This window comes from Pteropus vampyrus, unplaced genomic scaffold (assembly GCF_000151845.1).
Source record: "Pteropus vampyrus isolate Shadow unplaced genomic scaffold, Pvam_2.0 Scaffold44, whole genome shotgun sequence".
Classification (NCBI taxonomy): domain Eukaryota; kingdom Metazoa; phylum Chordata; class Mammalia; order Chiroptera; family Pteropodidae; genus Pteropus; species Pteropus vampyrus.
The window spans coordinates 2,040,354-2,060,863 of record NW_011888825.1 but is presented as its reverse complement, the minus strand read 5'-3'; the positions used below and the strand labels follow the sequence as shown (position 1 = coordinate 2,060,863).

The 20,510-nt window shown below is 43.9% G+C and overlaps 1 protein-coding gene across 2 annotated transcripts; it reads left to right on the top strand.

The window, feature by feature from the left end:
- Positions 1 to 1,868: 1,868 nt before the first annotated feature.
- Positions 1,869 to 17,712, top strand: DHRS7C (dehydrogenase/reductase 7C). 2 transcript variants are annotated; one of them, XM_011358955.1, is made up of 6 exons: positions 1,869 to 2,028; positions 9,734 to 9,846; positions 10,789 to 10,999; positions 12,671 to 12,763; positions 16,268 to 16,423; positions 17,449 to 17,712. In XM_011358955.1, exons 1-6 carry the CDS (start codon positions 1,875 to 1,877, stop codon positions 17,655 to 17,657), a joined length of 936 nt encoding a protein of 311 aa, XP_011357257.1. In that variant the 5' UTR covers positions 1,869 to 1,874; the 3' UTR covers positions 17,658 to 17,712. The 2 variants fall into 2 exon arrangements, with proteins under 2 accessions (XP_011357257.1, XP_011357256.1); XM_011358954.1 differs by having other exon boundaries at positions 10,786 to 10,999.
- The last annotated feature ends 2,798 nt before the right edge of the window (positions 17,713 to 20,510 follow it).

Genomic DNA, 20,510 nt, shown 5'->3' with positions numbered 1-20,510 from the left:
AACAAGGAGAACCAACACAGACTGGAAAAAATAGCCAGGGAGAAGGGAGAAACTGAAACCATCAGCCCCAGCTATGGGCCATATTCATTCTGGATATTGTTTAAATGTCACGTCTTACATTTTCGATTGTCCACTATGGCCCAGTGAGGAAGCTAATAGTATTAGTGCAATTTCCAGTTGATGGCTGTGAGATTCAGAAGGTCTAATGTGTGCCCGAGGCTGCACATAAGTCAGAAGCAGAACTACGATTCAGACTCAGGGCTGCTGGACTCCAAACCCATCATGCTGCCTTTCTGAGGGCAGAGTAGAGACAGATCCTCTTCCCCCTTCCTTTTTCCCTAGGTGAGTCAAAGGGCAGCCCCATACAAAAACCACCCAAGTGCCCCGTCTCAGAGGAATAAATTTAAAATGTGAGGTGTATCAGCACAATGAAAAGAAAGATCTCCAACTTGACACAACAATACGGATGAATCTCACAAATGTAATGTTGAGCAAAACAGTAATAACTTGTGACTCTATTTAAATAAAAGAAATGTTTTAAGCTCAGGTAAAACTAATGTATGCTTTTAAAAGATAGAAAGCAGTTACCCTTAAGAGCTGGAAAGAGACACGATGGAGGCATGTTGCCAATGCTCTTACAGGGACATGTCCAGTTTATGAAAATTCAGGAAATGTTACATTTATGTGCACATTCTTATATAGATTACAGGTCAATAAAAAGCTGGAGGTTCTTTTAATGTTCCTGGTCATTCTTAATTTGCAAGAAAGAAATGCAGTTTCCCCACTCCCACTCCTGTGCACAGCTTCTTGCTTCGCTTCCTGTCAGCCCATGATCCTTACCACACAAATTAGGATGTCGCTATGACTGGTCTTCTGGTTTTTGATGGTATGAGTATTCGAACTGGATTTTAGCTATTTAGGTCTCTCCATTTCTAAACCTCTAAGTTCCCTTTTATAATTAAAATATTTAACATGGGATAAATTCTTAATATTTTTAATCATTAAAGATAACAATAGTTAATCTTTTTATGAGACGGTCCTGCAAGATAAGACTGTTATGTCCATTTCACGGATGAGGAAGCTAAGCCTCAAAGAGGGGGAATACTGTGACTAATGAAAAACACTCCCTAAATTCTGCTCTTTCCAATAGTTTGTGTCACGCCTCCAAGTGGTTCATTCTGCAGTTGGCTCCATTCTGTTTCACAGTTATGCTCTTCATCCCTAACCAGAATGGGAAGTCCAGAAGGCTTGCTGCCATGCCCATCTGAGCTACCTAGAAGCTACCTGATATGAGGGTTAATGGAAGTGAGGGCAAGGATATGTGTGCTGAATTCCCAAGTCCTGATCCCTAATGCCCCGCTTCAAACTGCGGAGGAAACCTCTAACAGGCAAACCAGAGAGCTTTAAAAGTCCTGGCAAGGACTCTGAAATCAGACCCGGCCAGCATGTGTCCCTGAATATCAGAACAGACACTATATTTACCCTGTAAAGCCCTTTAGTGCACTGAGAGCTATAAATAGTCATTAGGGCTCAAGCAAGTGGCCTTAACACATGGATTTCCTTCCAAAAATGCAGACCTATTTTAATTAAATTTGCAATTAACCTTTGGGAGGGCAGGCCCCTGGATTTGGTTTGCTTTCGGCAACACCGTGAGTAATTTCTTATGCATCAGACATTTGGGGATTAACAGGGTGTTCAGCTCGGAAGCAGCCTTCGGGGCTTCCACAGAGACCAGCTCCCTGGAGAGGACACTCAGGGCTTGGTGCATGTGTAACTTGGTGCATGTGTAGCCTTGGGGCCTCCCCCTGCCCCGGTGTCTCCATCAGAGTCTCTTAGCCAAGTCAATTCCTTTTTGTCATTTTCCCCAGAACAAGATGGGAGTCATAGCTGTGCTCATCCTGCCGTTGCTGCTCTTGGGAATCAGTGGTCTTCTCTTCATCTACCAAGAGGTGTCCAGGCTGTGGTCAAAGTCAGCCGTGCAGAACAAAGTGGTGGTGATCACCGATGCCATCTCAGGACTGGGCAAGGGTAAGCTGGCTTCGCCCCGACTTGTGCCCACTCCTGCCCTGAGGGACAAGCAGGGGAGGGTGCGTTGCAGGCAAGCCCAATGGGCAGGTGAGAGTTAAGGCTGCATTCTCTCCTAGTGTCTATTATTAATCATCAAGTATCTTCTCTTTTGGAGGCTGCAGCTTCCTTGCCTGAGAAATGAGGGCACTGGGCTATCTGGGGTTGCAATCTCAGAGTCGAAGTGGTCTGCAGGTGTGATCTCCAGAAATTTTGAAATGCAAAACCCTTAGCTGGGGCAGCGTACTGGTTATGAGCCCAAACTTGAGCAGTGAGCTCAATTCCTGGCTCCACCATGTACTAGCTGGTGGCTTCACTTCTCTGCCTTGGATTTCTCAAATGTAAAGTGAAGGTACTAGTAATCTCTACCTCATCATGTTGCTGTGAGGAATAAATAAATTAACAGATGGAAAGTTCTTAGAACAGTGCCTGGAACTATATGGGTACCACTCAGGTGTGATTAATGCTAATAACAATGACCACATTTAGGTAGAACATGCATGCTCCAGTTTGCCACACACCCCACTGGTCCTTACTGTACCACACTTGACCCGATTCTTTCAACCATATCTCTCTCTGGCCTTGAAGGCATTTACATTTGCAGCCCCTGAATTAAATGGTCTATGAGGGCCCTACCACCTTTGGTGACATCTGTGGCATAAGGAGTAGTAAATGTCCTTAGGTTTGTAAATTCTGATTATCATTCTACACAATGGCAGTGCAGCACCATATGTTACATAGTTTGGATGTAATTTTTGCTGTCGTTTTTGCTATTTTTAATCAAACATAGAACATACACAGCCAACCATTCATTAGGTCGCTTAAAAAGCGTTCACTGAGTCAACGATGTCTGAGTATTGTGATGAGTATTGGATAATGCCCCTTCCAAAGAGTCTCCCTGGAGTCTGGGCACCTAATCTCACAGTGCTGCCATCGCGAGAATGTTTATATCCTCTTGTGTGGGAATTCTCTAAGACTCCTTCTCTCTTAGGCATCCCAATGACAGCCAATCTGCATGCTTTGAGGGTGGGTTCAGTTTCAATGGGTGATCAATTTGGATTCAACATGTAAGGTGAAAAAAACAAAATGTAAGGCAGATAAACTAGGTTCTCTGTGTGGCCTTTATGTGGGTCCCAGAAGCAATTTCCGAAGAGGATATCCTGCCTCATTACACTCAGTACTCAAATGAGAGGGGGACATAAACTCCATCTCCTATAGGGACAAGCCAGGCACTCACATTTCTCAACCAGACCAGACACAAGACAACAGGGAGTGGTGGTTGCCCTGGGGAACTGGATAAGAGACACACACCTAGAGACACTCAAGAGTCAAAGTCTTTGGGGAAACTTTGTTCTTCAAGTAGAACATGCCCATCTAGCATCAGACCCGCAACCAACATGAGACTCCTTCATCATGAAGTCTTCCCTGATTATCTTGACGGCCCTGAGGAAATGGCCTCTGGGATCTCATGGCTCCTCAGAGAAACACACCACCATTGGCTCACTTCTCACACTCTGCTGTATCTGTGTGTTTCTCAGTTGGTTCACTAGACACACACTCTCCTATGGTGAATCCTATGTTTTGTTCATCCTGTGGCGTCCCTGCCTCCTAGCTCAAAGCCTGGCATACAATAAGTACTCAAAAACCGTTTATTTAATGAATAGCCTCTAAAAGTGACCATCTGATGAGGAAAGGCACTCATTTGGAGAAGTATGTCATATATTTGTTTTATTGATTTCTAACTAGATTTCAATATGATCAGAGAACATATTCTGTATGATTTTAATTCTTTTAAATTTGTTGAGGTGTGTTTTATGGCCCAGGATATAAATGATCTTGGTGAATGATCCATGGGCACTTGACAAGAATCTGTATTCTTCTGTTTTTCAGTGGAATATTCCCAGAATGTTCTAGTTAGTTGAGGAAGCTGTTCAGTTCTTCTATATCTTTCTTGATTTTCTGTATTACTAGATAGAACTGAGTAATGTATTTGTAAATAGTCTTATTTATCTTTTAAGTCTTATTTGGTTATAGTGACACATTGTACAAATCAGGTGCCCAGGAACTATATCTCAGCGGCAAAACGGCATTTACAGAGGGCTATGGTCTAGTTTCTGTCCTGACTACTGTCAGCGCTTTTTTTTTTTTTTCCTGTACTGTATGGACTCAGCCTGCAAAGAAAAGCAAAGCAGAAAAAAAAATAAAGTTCAAGTATTTAGAAGTAACTTGAGAAGCTGGGTGTATGTGACCTTAAATAAATGCCCAACCAAAACATGATGCTGACCACAGTAATTCCAGGTTTAAACTACTCCAATTCTCAGGTCCAAGGCAAGAAAAAAGTGAGGGGCACTGAGTAGATGGCACAGGTTAGGCACAGCCCACAGCACACTCCTGGTCCCGTGGAACCTGACCAAACCCAGCAGGGAGCCCAGAGCTAAGCTGTTTACTAGAGAAATCAAATAGCCAAAGGTTAGGACACCTAACCCTCACCCCCAAACCCACACCATTCAGCCAAGTAAGAAATCGGGTCACCTTGCACCCACAATTTCTGCAGCAAGAGTGACTCTTAAAATTTTTAACCACTGTACTTCAAAGAGCACAACACTTTTTGTGTTTCATCACCTCTAAGATGAATAGTTACTCACCTTTAAAATTTTCTGAAATCAAGCTGATTTTCTTTTAATCAACAGCAACTTACAATCTTCGCAGGCCATCCTTTTGCATTTTAATATCTCTGAAATCAAGAAGCATCTTACAGTAGATGGCATCTCAGATTTGGGAAAATATGGGACTGAGAGCTCAATTTATGTCTGCTGCAGGAAAAAGAAAAAACCTAGTGCCCACGTGCTTGACACAAGATAAATGTTGTGCTCAGTGGAGCTGATAAAGAATAAAAATAAGAACACCAGGGTATACCTAATGCCTGGAGTGAGCAAAAATGACTTACATATTTAGGAGTGTGCCTTCGGGCTTGCTGGATCGAAGCAGTGATTGCACCACTGGGCTCTAGCCTTTCCCAAGCCCCTGGGAAAGACAAAGTGTTAGCAGAGTAAAGGGGAAATGGAATGATGGTAAGAACACTGCTGGTTGCCCCTCCAAAGAAGGTCAAGGCCAAAAGTTTGGTCTGGCTCTTGATCATAGGCTCTTCACCTACCCAGTATCCAGCTTATAAATATGTGTCCATCGCCATGTTAGAAAGGGAGGGTGTGGGCCCATAACAACACACCCCTGACATGTGCCTTTCTCAGCAGTGGGCATTGGCCAAGAGGCAGCCTAGTGTGGTAAACAGGCACCCTGGAATGTCACTGCATGGGCTAACATGCTGGCTTCACCACCGACCAGCTGTGGACTCTGGGTAAATCATTTCATCTCATCGAATCTCACTTCCCTGGTTTGTAAGACCCTGCCATGATGGCTGCCCCACACCCAGCGTGGCTGCCACTCAGAATTCCAGCTGAACATCAGGAAAGCCAGGCTTTCTTTCTCTTAATGAAATTTCTTTAGTGAATTCTGTTATTATAAAAGCCATATATTTTTTAAAAAAAGGAATTTTTAAGTAAAAGAACATAAAACACACCTGAAACGCCATCTACTCAGGAACACTCATCTTATTTCCTTTCAGCTCCTTTATGATGCTTATAGGTGTAACCAGCAAGACTCAGGGCTGTGGTGAGATGAGATATGCAGAGGGTACATTATCACCTCTGACTCTTGATTTTTTAAAAAACTCAGACAGTCCCATGACTTTTCTAATATTATTAGATTATACAAAACCCTGAGGTTATGATAAGTTCTAAAACACAGCATTGGTTCAGGAGCTGGTATACTCAATCCAATACATTAGCAAACATGTCCATTTTCATTAAAGTTGAACTGTCTTTCCCCCTCTCCACTCCTCCCCGGCTAGAGCAGGTTGCCTGCCAGCTTGCCTCTCTTTCTGACGCCTCTGGGGGTGGTGGGGCAGGAAGGAGGGGAGAGAGGGAGAGCAGGAAAAAAATCTTACCTGCCTGGCATTGTTATGAGACAGCTTCAAACTCCATGGCCTGGCACATGTTTAAAACCAAGTCTGATGCTTTTTCTTGTGGAACTTTTGTGGATCTTGCAGCATACTCCCTGGGAATACCAGTTCACACTTTCTGTGAAGAGGGTGTGCTCTGTGTGCTCAGTGCCAACTCCGCACGGGTTTCGGGATCTACTCCCCCTAGGCCCTCTGTTTTAGGGTCCTGCTGCCCTTCTGAGATGTCCTCTAGGGCAAAATTCAAATGAGGTCCCAATCAACTCAAGCCCTACCTGTGGTCCACTGTGGTTGTGCATGGGATCTTCAACAACACAGACTGATCCCTATGGGGCAGCCACAGTTCTCTCTTCTGCCTTGGGGACAGTTGGCCCATGGTCTCTCCCATTAGATTTCTCAGGCATGACTCAGACTCCCGGCCACAGGGAACTCATAGCATGCTGTTCAAATGGTCCTACCGTCACACTTCTCTCTAGGATAGAGATAATGGGCAAATACATAACAGTTCTCTTCTCCGAAAAAATCCTTTTTCAAAGTCCCCTCTCCTCTTCCTTGATCTATTTTTGTCCAATTTTGGGGTAAAGAGCTCCATAAAACAGGGTTATAGTTAATTCCGAAATCTGTATCTTGGACTGGCAACTAACTTTGGAATTTTATATCTATTCGATCTTGGTCCCTCGGTCCAACTTCCAATTTAAAATTCTGTTACATATACATATGTACAATTTAACATCCAATTACACACACACAGAGTCAAGTGTTATGGCATTATATTAGACACAGTTTTGAATCTCTTTTTTAAAGTTAACTTCTTTCCATTTCAGTAGACCTATTTCTACAACATGAGTTTTAAAGACCTCAAAATATTTGACATATAGTTTACCTTAATTTACTTAACCAATCTCGTATAATATTGGACATTTGCAATCATCCCCAGCTCTTTACTATTATTATGGGACTGAGATAAACAATATTATAACTATGTCCATGCAGTAACTCCAAATTATCTTCCTAGAAAAAATTCTCACAAATGAAATGACTGGGTCAAAGTCCATACTTATTTTTAAGGATTCTGTCAAATTTTTCTTCCAAAAGATTTTGGCAATTTACACCACCAGCAGTGAAGCTGTGACTATTAACAATTTTGGTTTTGGTTATCTGATAGATTAAAATCAGTGACATGTTTTAATCTGCATTTCTGTATTGTTGGCATTGAACTTTTATTTTCTGTATATTCTCTGTATTTCTCTTATGAATTCCTTACTCATCTCACTAGCTAATTCCTTTATTAAGGTCTTTACATTTTTTTCTTTTTGATTTATAAGAGTTCTTTGTAGGTCAAATAAATTAACCCTCTTCTGACATATGTATTATAAATAGGTTTTCTCAGTTTATCTTGCTCTTTTTATTTGTGTTGTCTGCTGCAAGGAAGCTTCTTTTAAGGATAAAAATTTATAAATCATTTCTGTTATGACTTCTTCCTTCGGCTTCATGCTTAAAAGATCTTTCCCCAAAGCGGGGTTATATATTCATCTCTTTTCTTCTAGTTCTTTTATGACTCTGTTTTTACTTTTAATTATTGAATACATTTTGGTTTATTGCATCTAGATTTTTTCCCCAGCCAAATAGTTATCCAGTAGTCCAAATACCACTTTTTAAATAGTGTATTCTTTCCACACTGATTCAACATACTAACTTTATCATATACTAAATTCTTGTGAATACTTGGCTCTATTTTTAATCAATATTTCTATCTATACTTGAACCACTGTCTTCTTTAATTTCTGTGACTTTATACTATATTTTAAATATATTATAACTATTCCATCCTCATTTTTGTTTATAGAAATGTTTTTTGCTTTTCTTGCATGTTTTTTATTCTAAATGAAGTTTATAATTATTCCAAATGAAGTTTAAGATCTTTTTATCACTTTTCAAAACATGCTAGCATCGAATTCACTGAGAGATGGATTGAAGTCTTTATTGAACTTTGCCATCCAGAATCATCATGCTTCTTTCTCAATAAAATACTTACATTTAGAGAAATCATCCATTCTCTATGGTCCTAAACTCACGGTGACATCATTAACAGTTATTTCTTGATTCAGGTTTCCCTGTCAGCAGAACTGACCACAGCTTCCCTCTTCCCATCTCTCTCAGTCATACCCACCACACCTGTTTCTAGACCTCACTGAGACCTCTTGTCTCTGGAGCCCTCTACTTTTCTCCTTTATTGTACCCTCCCCCCCGCCTTTACTCTTACTCCTCTCTGGCTTAGACTGCATGGTTCAGCACTTCAATCGCTCTCTAACCAATACGGCAATTCCCATGACCGCAATGTCCACTTATCAAACCCCAGCCAACTGTGTCCTGTCCATCTAGCTCTGTTCTCTCCCCCTGCGCCAGACTGCTGAGCCTCACACAACTTTGAATCAGTTCGAGTCATTGCACTCAAGATACCCAGCTTCCAGTGGGCATCCAGTGCTGCCCAGCTATATCCTTCAGCATCCCTGGTCAGGCCAGGCCTCTCACTGCTTAGTATAAAATGGGACAGAAACAGTTACACCCCCAGATCCTCAGATCCCTGTGCCTGGCCAGTTTATTTGTTCCCCAGGTGCTGTAAATGTTGGCCCAGGGCTCACAGATTTGCCTTTTGCTGGTAGACGTTGACTTGCTCAGGAGTTACACACTCTGCTCCCACACTCAGAGGGAGGCAGCACAGTCAGTGACTGGTTGACACAGATGTACAAAAGGCTAGTCCTCTTGCCTCTAGGTAGGAGAGCTTTGCAATCGAGTTTACATTCCAGAGCCGTCCTTGGATGCAGCCTTGGCTAGTCTTTACCTGAGACCACATCCTTGTCTGGCACCTACCCTATGCCCTTACCCCCTAATAGATTTTCTCTGAAGAGCACACTCCCTCAGCAAATTCTGATCAACTGTATCCCTGTCTCTGATTCTGCTTCTAGAGAACTCAATCTAAGTTACTATCTCATAGGGTTATTGTGAGAATTACATGAGCTAATATTTTTACATCTCTTTCAATAATCCCTAGAACAAGTAAACTCTCAAAATATGTTAGCTTTTATTGTTCTTAAAGATCAGTGTTATTGCTATACAAGAACGCTGTGTGTCTGCTGGCCATTGCTCTGTTGAGAAAGTTCTATATTGGGTTAGTCCAGAAAAAGTAAACCTACACAGAAGGCAGATTTACTTTTTTAATAAAAAGAACCCTGGCTGGAATATCTATCTACAGAGAAAATGTAAATGAAATTGGTCTGGGAAATACATTGGCTGTTTCCAATATCTTTAGATTGAGATATATTTAGGCTATGGTCCTAGAGGGCTAGGTGAACAGGGTCATCTTTCTGTTCAGTTTAAGAAAAAAATGTCCTAATAATCAGAACTATCCAAGGAAGGAAGGGCTGGTCCACCTTACTATGAGCTCCTCTTCAGAGGAGGCAACTGCGCTGAGGCTAGAAATGAAAAAGAAAATTTCCAGTCCAGGGAGGATGTTAAATGAAATGACCTCTAAAGAATCTCATGGCCCTAAGAGTCTTGGATTCTTTGAATTCTTGAATTTGTAAGACAGAATGTCTCACCATCAGTGGCTCCACCCACACAGCACAACCTGCCTTTTCTCCTTCTTCCCCACAGAGTGTGCTCGGGTGTTCCACACAGGTGGGGCAAGGCTGGTGCTGTGTGGAAAGAACTGGGAGAGGCTAGAGAATCTATATGATGCTTTGATCAGCGTGGCCGACCCCAGCAAGGTAAGGCCTTCTAGCAGTCAGCTTGGGTAACTAACTCTTGGGCACGCTTAGCTTTCATTGATTGTTAAAGAGCAGCTCTTTGGTCAAGGTATGTTTCTTGAAATGTTGTTAGGTATTGAGTAAAAACAAGGTTTTGAGGTCAATTGTGTGAGAAATACTGAGTTAAGCCAAGCTTATCTGGTTGGTTTCTTTACTACAGGACTTTTCAGAACCTTTGATATGCTAATGTGCATTGTGTATCTCCAAGAACATAGAATAGCCTGTGTTTCTCAAACAAATTTGACCAGGGATATACCTTCGAGGGTATATCTCAGTACTAGTGTTTGTCAAACACCGAGATTACATTAACCACGTGGTGTTATCAATTTTCCCATCCATACCCCTCTAAATCATGAGAGTCTTGATGACAGCAAGTGTTTAGGGCTGAACACAATGCATGGCACATAGATAGTGCTCTGATCTTGTGCTGAGTGTATGATTTTGGTCAAAAACAAAATGTAGCTACAAAGTTACATATGGCTTGTAAGCTAGGTTGGGAAGCAATTTCCAAAAAACTCAGATATATCTTAAGTAATGACATTACCACTGGAATGTGAAGGGTAATATTCATTTGGGTTTATTAGTTATGGCCCCATTGGGTTTATTAGTTATGGCCCCATTGGGTTTATTAGTTATGGCCCCATTTGGGTTTATTAGTTATGGCCCCATTGCCAAAAATTCAGGCTTAAAACTGCATATTTGCTCTGGTCCCCAAGAGTGGATTCTCCATCAATTTTCTTCCTTCCAGAGTCATTTCTGCTTCTTCTTCATCATTTTTGTAGTAATTCCATGTGCTCTGAATTTCTGAATTTCAAAAAGGGTGTCTCTTAGACTGAGGGACCCCAAGGTCTGTGGGAGGGAGGTATTCCCACACATGCCTTGATTGTCTCATTGGTTCAGCAGACATTCACCCCAAAGCTGATCCTCTTAGACCTCTCAGATATCAGCTGTGTCCAGGATGTGGCCAAAGAGGTCCTGGATTGCTATGGCTGTGTGGACATCCTCGTAAACAATGCCAGTATGAAGGTGAAGGGGCCTGCCCATAAGATTTCTCTGGAGCTGGACAAGAAGATCATGGACGCCAATTACTTTGGACCCATCACATTGACCAAAGGTCACGTGAGTTTGACTTCCCTGTGGATTTCTAGGCCACCAGCTGCTAGAGAAGTCTGCTTTATGTAGCCAGTCATCCAATTCTGGATGAAGTCTCCAGCCCCTCACACTCAGGAAAATCTCTACTTATTTGGTGAAAGCTTTCAACACTCTGACTGTAAATGTTGATGAAAGAAAAAGGATTTTGAAAGTATCTCACTAGTATATTCCAACCTTCCACTCTATGAAAACTGCTTCCCAAGCCCTTCCCTTTATCTACTTCTTCTTATTTATATCCATGGCTCCCTTCCAACTCCATTCCACACCTCTGGACCATTCACTGTCTTTATGCTTTGCATATATTTTGATATATCAGCCTTGTGGTTGGTGTGCTCCTAACTATGACAGTTCGTCAAAGTTAGAGAGTCTCTCTTTAGTAATAAAGAAGAAAACAGTTTATCCCCAAAGTACAAGACCCAGAAAACTGTCAAACACTTTGCAAGAAACAAGGAAGGCAGGAATCCCTTTTAAGGGTAAAATGGTGGTTCCTGTTTGGAGATTTTTTTTACTGCCATGTTCAAATGAAGGTGTGAAGCCTAGAGCTGGAGATGACATGTAATAGAACCAAGAGTTGAAGCCCTTCCCCTACACAATAAAAGTTTGTCAAAGCAGAACTCCAAGAGGAAGAATATAAACATGGAGAATGTCTACATTTAGGGAGTGGGGTGCCCTGGTAGAGGCTGAGGAAGCATGATTTTAGTCTCTTTCTCTACAGCCAGGATCTCCATGACATATAAGGGAAAAAAATATTTCGGGCAGAAAGATGATTTCCAAGAGCTTCTAAAATGGTGCCCCAGAGATAACAATTTCCTTCAGCCCAGTGCCTGAAGATACACCAAGCAGGCCAAAGTGTGTCCTTCAGTCAACCTCTTGAGAGTTTCATGGTTCATTGACATCAAAGTGAAGAATGCAAAAAGTGGAGTGGAAAGGGCCAGGACTGGTTTGTCTTTCTCGCTGGGCCTCTAACTTGCTGAAAGACCTGAGTCTACTCACTAGCTCTGGGTCTCACTTTGCACATCTCCAGCGTGCAGGTGCTGGGTTTAATTAACCTTTCTGAAAGTTGAGTCTTTTGATTTTTCGCCCTATCCCTATTCCACCTGTACTATTATTTACTTCATGTCTTTCTCTGAATTTTCTCATTTTTAAATTAATTCGTTTTAGGAAGAAATCTTTATCATACTGCCCCTTCTCTCTCAATAAATAGAAGAAAACCTGAAATCAAAACAAAGTAGTAAATTCCCCCAAGACACAGAGCTGAGGTCTTTCCTCTCTTTGTTAAAAGATTAGCATATGCAAGAGAGGTGTTAAAGACACATTAGAACCAACGTGAGACTTCCTACTGGAGGTGATAGGAGAATTGAAAAGGGATTTCACTTTTCTCATTATTGAAATCTGTGCCACTTTCATGCATGTGGGTGGATCATTTAAAATTATCCAGCAATTCACCAGCTGAGCCCAGCCTATTCTTAGGAAAACTGAATAAATGATGCCTGGTGTCCATTCCATATCCGTCCCACTACCAGGAAGGTAGAGGAGCCTGGTGTGTGGAAGGAGATCTGGGGGAGGGGTCCACCTGCTACTGTCTTACTGTTCTCAAATTTTTAACCTTTACTTATTGTCCTGTGCTTTCCAGCTCTGCTTCCCAACATGATCTCCCGGAGGACAGGCCAAATTGTGTTAGTGAATAACATCCAAGGAAAGTTTGGAATCCCATTCCGTACAGCTTGTAAGTAGCCAAGACGAAAATGTTTTGCATCATGTTGTATGCTTTATAAGACAAGAGATGTGTATGTGTGGAGAACTAGGCATATGTTTACATGGCGGGGGAGGAGGTCCATAGATGAAATGGTCTGTTGGTTTTTCTTTTGTTCCTTCATTTCCTATTTTTGACCTCCTATGGCATGTGGGCGACTATGGGAGACACTGAGATGTGAAAGATAAGGTCCCTCTCTCTGGGATAGTCATGTCTCACAGGTGGTCAGGATATGCATGATCAATGCAAGATAAAGATCACACTCCTGACAAGGGCGCATAGCCCCAGCTCAATTGTTCCTTCCTCCATAAAGACATCCTTGAAGGATAGGGAAGAGTACAACTGGGAAAGAAAAGATGGGTGCACATCATAAAATGGAAGAGGGATGGAGAGATTCTGAGGAAGGAAGGAGGAGAAAAGGAAAAGGGTATAATTCCAGGATAGGTGAGACAGAGAATTTCAAAGGTGAGTGTCTTAAAAAGCCTGAGGAGGAGAGGGACTTCTTTGTATATGTTCATGGGATCCAGTTGGGAAAATTTAAGAGACATTCCCATCTCTCATGGTAGGATCTGGGAGGGTGGGGAACATGCCTTATATATTTCTGTGTGGCACACAGTATCATGCAAAAAATAGGAGCTTGGTATATGTCTGGTGGGAGGGAGGGATGGACGGAGGAAGGAAGGGAGGAAAGAAAAATGGATGGGTCTCAATATTCGTCTGATTGGGTTGCCATAACAAAATACCATAGACCCAATGGCTTGAACAAGAGACATTTATTTTCTGACTGTTCTAGAGGCGGAAGTCCAAGGTCAAGATGTCAGCAGGGTTGGTTTCTCAGGAAGCCTCTTTCCTTGGCTGCTGTGTCCTCACATGATCTTTCTTCTGTGTGCACCCCTGGTGTCTCTCTGTGTATCCAAATTTCCTCTTCTTATAAAGATACCAATCAAATTGGATTACAGCCCACCCTAATGGCCTCATTTTAAATTAATCACCTCTTCAAAGGCCCTTATCTCCAAATATAGTCACATTCTGAGATAGTAGGATTAAGACATCAACATATGAATTTTTTTTGGGGGTGGGGGGACACAATTCAGCCCATATATCTCCCTAATAGTGTTTTACTTTCTTTTTCCTATTTGCATTAATTAGATTAAGCCTAAGGTACTGTAAGACTGTGATGTAAAATGAAAACTCTTATTACTCCTCTATGTAACAGTCTCAATGGGAGGGTCTAGGTGAGTGGGCACCACTGCTCCTTACAGTCACCCAGGGACCCAGGGTCATGCCAAGTCATTGCTTTGACATCATTTTCCATGTGCAGTGATTCCCATGAGGTGTGGTTAGTGCTTTAGACAGGTGTGTACCGAGATAGGCTGTCCCCACAAAGCTGGTCCCCACCTCGTCTGGGTACTGGCTGGCAAAAAGAGAGCAGAGAGCATCAGGAGGTGTACCCAATGTCTACAGTCCCAAGCCAGGAGTAAGCGCACACCACCTGTTCACGTCTTGTTGGTGAGAACTCAGTCACATGCTTACACCTAGCTGCAAGAGATGCTGGGGAACACAATCTACCTGTGGGCCCAGGATGGAGCGGAAAATGGAGCTTGATCCACACACAGAAGATATGTTTGTCCTTCATTTCTGTCTCTTCCAAGACAATTAGTGAATCTCACCACTATTCATTCTGCTTGTAAATTCTTTGTACATGCTATTTACAGGAGCTGAATTACTTTCTTTCCTTGCTCCATGCCTTTATTAATTAAAGAAACAGCAATCCAATGCCTAAAGCCAGGTGCTGAGGCAGCAGTGATATGATATACTGTGGCATGCCATTGCAATGGGCTCTTTGGCCAACGATCAACATAGGACCAATGCACTGGTTTCTTTGGAGAGTTTCCAAAACACAGCATTGAGGGCGGAGAATTCTAACAAGGCTCTATCTACTCCATCAGCTGTGCATGGTCTGGCTTCTCTGCAACTGAGGAATTAAGGAGTTCAGGGTTTCCCGCGTAAATGTCAGAACTGCAAAGAGGCCACCCTGGGCCGACCCCAAATTCTCTTCTTCCTTTAGGTCTAACATCTGACAGGCACCGGGGGCTGGCCTGGGAGTGATTGGGGTCATCTGACTGCATGAGCAGGTTTCCTTTCACTCCTCAAAGACATGCTGCATCCTTGGCTGCCACAGCACCATCCAAATGGGAAGACTGGGGGCTCTGAGGCTCAGACTAGACACACAGGCTTGGAGGTGGGCACATCCTGACTCCATGCACACCTGTCTGCACTAACCACACTTCATGCAAATCATTGCTGCTGCACCGTGGGGTCCATGAGGGCAGGGCTACCCCAACACACCTCTGCCTCCAGCTTGTCCCCTTCGGCCCCGCCTAGAGCAGGGTTTTGCCATTGAGTGATTGAAGGAACTGACAAGTCCGCGGATGAATGACCAACAAGCTGATAAGGCTTTTTAGTGGGGGAGGGTAACAGCTGTATTGACATATTATTTATATACCATACAATTCACCCATTTAAAGTATATAAGTCAATGGCTTTTAGTATATCCACTGAGCTGTGCACCTATCACTACAATAATTGTAGAACATTTTTACTACTCGCAAAAGAAAACACCACACCCTTAGCCATCGTTCTCTAATCCTTATCCCATTCCCCCAGCCCTAGGCAACCATTCATCTGCTTTCTGTCTCTATAGATTTTCCTGTTCCAGACATTTCGTATAAATGGAATTGTATCATATGTGGTCTTTTGTGACTGGCTTCTTTTACTTAGCATGATGTTTCAAGGTTAACCTATGTTGTAGCATGTGTCAGAGCTTCATTTCATTTTATGGCTGAACAATAGTCCACTGTATGGATAGAACACATTTTATTTATTCATTTTCCAGTGGGTGGACATTTGATTTGTTTCCATTTTTTGACCATTATGAATAATGCTGCTATGGACATTTGTGTACAAGTTTTTATGTGGATGTATGTTTTCATTTCTCTTGGGTATAAGACTGGAATTACTGGGTCATGCGGTGACTCTATATTTCAGTGTTTGAGGAACTGCCAGACTGTCTTCCAAAGCAGATGCACTATTTTACAGCCTTCCTGGGACGAAATGGGAACTCATGCTAGTGCCACACCTTTTATATACATGTTCTCATTTGATCTTCACAACAACTTGACAAGGGTGACATTATTTCCATTTTAAAGATGAGAAAACTGAGCCTCAGTAAAGGGGTTTGCCCAAGGCCACACAGTGGGCAAGTGGCAGACTGGATTCAATCCCACCTCTGCCTCAGTCTGCTGCTTCATGAGGGCTCTCTGCCCTCATCTATGAAGTGTGGGGCAGGGCTAGGTGACGTCTGGCCTTTTCTGGCCGAGTTTGTAGGAATGTGTGTGTAGGCCTCCTGTCTCCAACGGTCCTCCCCGGAAGCAGTGTTGGGCCCCTGCACCCACCTCTGGCTGGTTTCTATTCCAGATGCTGCTTCCAAGCACGCGGCACTGGGCTTCTTTGACTGCCTCCGAGCTGAAGTGGAGGAATACGACGTTGTCGTCAGCACCGTGAGTCCGACTTTCATCCGGTCGTACCACGTTTATCCAGGTCAAGGAAACTGGGATGCCTCCATTTGGAAATGTGAGCTTTCAGAGGGAAGCCGGAGGGACAAGGGCGGAGAAGGGCTCCTTGGAGGCCCCTGAGACAGCCTCGTTTCATTGCGTCCAGGGGGGCATTCCTGAAGCATGAGATTGGGGGTGGTGGGGTCTCTGCACCCACCTAATAGCAGGGCGGGGTCCCCAAACTTCAGTCTTGAGGCACCAGATAGAATCCTAACCTGTAACCAGCAGACCACATCCCAGCTGGGCTCAGTCACTCAAGGTTCTGTGACCTTGGTCATGTGATGGCCTGTCTCTGGGCCTCAGTTTCTCATGCATAATAGCTAGGATCTGGTCTTTAAGAATGACCTGCTCTCCCTTTTCCTAGAAGGCAGCACAGGATAGAGACCAAGAGTCTGGTGGCAGACTGCCTGCATTTGAAGCTTGCCTCTGTCATGTATTAAATATTCCAACACAAGCAATTCCCTTAATCTCTGTGCCTCAGTTTCCCCACTAGAAAATGAGGACTGGTGGTAATATCTACCTCGTAGAGTCATTGGGGGGAATGATGTTTCCAGCCATAGCAGGTTTAAAACAGCAACCAGCACATTATGAGTGCTCTGTAAATGTACCTTATTATTATTACTATTCCAGAATGCTACATCCTGCCCCAAGCTCTATCTATATTAGGAAATCGAAATGAGCCATGATGTGGGCAGTGGTTCCAGGAAGCTCTTGACAAACACAACTTCACAACAACTATAAACAACAGCCCCTAAATTTATCTGACACTTCCTTATTTTCTAAGCTCTTTCTGTCACTTCTTAGACTAAAAAGCACCCTGTAAAGTTAAAAGGGCAGGAATCAAGCCCACTTTACCAATGAAGAGGGTGAGGTGCAGAGGGGTAGAGTGTCTCCCCAGGGCCTCATAGCCAGGGGAAGACAAAGCTGGCCCAGAGCCCATGATTCCAGGCCCAGTACACGTGTCCTTGTCTTTGGGCACATAGAGGGCCCTGCCCAGCTCACTCCTGCTGAGGCTCTAATTCCTCTATCCTGGGGGCTCTCTAGTCTTTTTCAGAAAGCTGACCTATGGGGTGCACCCAGTGGACGTGGCCGAGGAGGTGATGCGCACTGTGAGACGGAAGAAGCAAGAGGTCTTCATGGCCAACCCCATCCCCAAGGCTGCCGTCTATGTCCGCACCTTCTTCCCCGAGTTCTTCTTTGCCGTGGTGGCCTGTGGGGTGAAGGAGAGACTCAATGTCCCAGAGGAAGGCTAACTGCAGGAATGCGAGTGGGTCACCCTGATGGGAATAAAGACTTTCCTGGCAGCTGCAAGTTCTTCTGTCCTCTCAGCACTAGGGGCCCCATTCAAGCCATCCCCTAACCTGTTCTCCTTGGTGGGAGATGTTCATCATCCTAGTGAGGATGGCCAGAGGCCAGCCAGTCGTTACAAGGCCTCTGGGTGTCTCCACTCAACTCCAGAAGCTTCTTGATTCTGTAGGGTAACAACTGAGTGGTAAAACAGGAACCAGAATAGATCTAACACACACACACACACACACACACACACACACACACACACACACACACACACACACAATGTCCATAGCCTGCTGAGGAACTCAGAAAACCACCTCCATTTTAGATAAAGGTGACCTGCCCACATCCACCTCCAACAACAGAAGCAGGACTTGGCAACCTCTAAGGGCAGCACTGACAAACAGAAGCAGGACTTGGCAACCTCTAAGGGCAGCACTGACAAATAGGACTTTCCGCAATGATGGAAATATTCTATAATCTGCATTGTCTAATTATGGCAGCCATTAGCCACATGGCTGTTGAGCACTTGAAATGTGGCATGTGCAACCAAGAAACTGGATTTTACATGTGGCTAGCTGCTCCTAGGTTGGCAGCAGAGCAGAGCTGCAATGTTTGGTCCTGGCAGCACATCAGAAGGAGCCCTTTCCGTAGATTTAATAAATCAGAAGAGGGGACCAGGCACAGGTGTTTTCTACAAAGTTTCTCAGTTGATTCTATGGTGCAACAAATCTTCAGAGCTTCTGTCCAGAGGTATCCACCTCATTCCATTCTAGCCTTTGCTTACATTCTCAAAGCAAAACTCATTTAAAACTGCCATCCTTGTTATTGGTGGGTGTTTCTCTTAGGCTAGTTTTTCTTACACAAAACGGTTAATGATTCTAGGGATCTTGGAAAGTGTAGGGGTACACTTTTTGCACTAATATTATAATTGCTGATTCAAACTTTTCTAATATTTATAGATGAAAGAGGGCTCAAATTTCCTCCCAGAACCAAAACTATTTACAAAATTAACACATATATGGTACACATATGCATATCTATTACACTTTAGTTTAAAGCAAATTGCCCAGGATCACATGATTACTGTGCAACCTGGCTTACCCCAGGATAAGGCTGATAGTCAGGATGTGGCTCCAGAAAATAAAAGGGTCAGCTAAGCGGCAGGAGGACAGGCCTAGAGTCAGCAAGATAACCTCTGTCTTTTGAGGGGTTTTGTTACCGTTGTTTGGAGAGTGGGGTGTTATAGGGGTGTTCAGGCCAGAATCATTGGCGGGCAGCAAAAAAACAAAAAACAAAAAACAAAAAACAGCTGAAACTTGGTTGGTCGCCAGAGACAGAGATGGTGGCTTCTGTACAAGTAGAAGCTGGAGCCAGGGCAACAGGCAGCCAGCTCCGAGGATGCACCAGGACTGGGCTCCAGGCCAAGCGTGGCCATGACCCAGACCCAGGCTGCATGGTCCTGACCTACTTTCCGTAGGGCTCTGCCTCCTCTCAGGTGAATTTATTGGAGTGGTTCCTAGGGGATGATCCTTTGGTGGAGGCGAGGGTGGATGTACAGGGAGCGACTGCATCAGGGAAGCATCTACACTGGCACTGAGCCACATTCTGGGAGAGCAAGAACTACGACTGTGGGGGAAGACCTCAGATCCCACTCCCCCCACCCCCTGCCTTATACTGGGATTCTCTGAAAAAAACCATATGGAGCAACAGAGCAGGAAGAAGGACCTCCCTTGCCAGCGGGTCTGCTCTGCTGTTCCCCTGCTCCTGGCAGAGGACACCCTGCAGCTGAGTGGAATCAGAGACCTGTGGGTGGATCCAGCCCCAGCAGGACTGAATGGCCCACACATGAAACGCTCTGAAGTTGAATTTCTTGTCCATGGACTTTGGTTTCCCTATAGACTGGATGCCTTTATCGCCTTTTAGATGTCCCTGTGTCCACTCAGGCCCTGATGCCCTCTCAGGATGGGGTATCTCACCAGCCTAGTAAACTAAAACCCACAAGTCTGAACTTCAAACATAGAGGGAAATTTTTTTTTGAGTTGAAGGGGGAAGTGTCATGCTATATGAGGAATGGTCACCAGGTGTCACTGTGGCTACAAACTTTCTAAGATTCCTCTTTCCCCACAGTTCAAACTAAAATACTGACCACTGTTGGGCCATCGTCCTGTCTTGAAACAACCACCCTGTCTCTGATTGCCCAGTCTGGGTCATGTGCCCATTCTAGGGTAGCTCTGTCTGATCAGCAAGAACAGAGTGGGGAAGGGGTGGTTTCCCAAAAGAAAACTAAGATGCTTTTACAAGAAAGGGAGAACACATTTTACAGGCAAAACAGCCTTTCTTTGTTAAGGCTTATCTCCAGAAAAGACAAGGAAACTAACATACACTGAGCATTTGCAACCTATCTGCTACCTTACTAGGCACTTTCGCACATCACGTTATGCTCCCCGCAGGCTTCCAAGGTCAGTATTAGTAAATCTATTTCTACTGATGAGGAAAATGGAGGCTCAGACAGCTGGGCAGGTAATTAAGCCCAAATCACACACCTGGTCAATGGCAGAGCTGGGATTTGTAAGCAGAGATGGCTGAGCACTCACAGATTGAGGCGATCAAGACTTTGCCTGTCCCTTCCATATTAGAACTGGGTGAGGTTTCCAAATGCAGATCAGTCCCTCCCGTGGGTGGCCCTGGTCAATAGTGGTATTGGGTGAACTCTAGATTACAAAAGTAAGTCAAGGAGATTCCATTACAAAGGCTGAGCTATAGTGAGGAAATTTGGTCTGGGCTAGATAGTGCCCTGTTGGTCCAAAGGG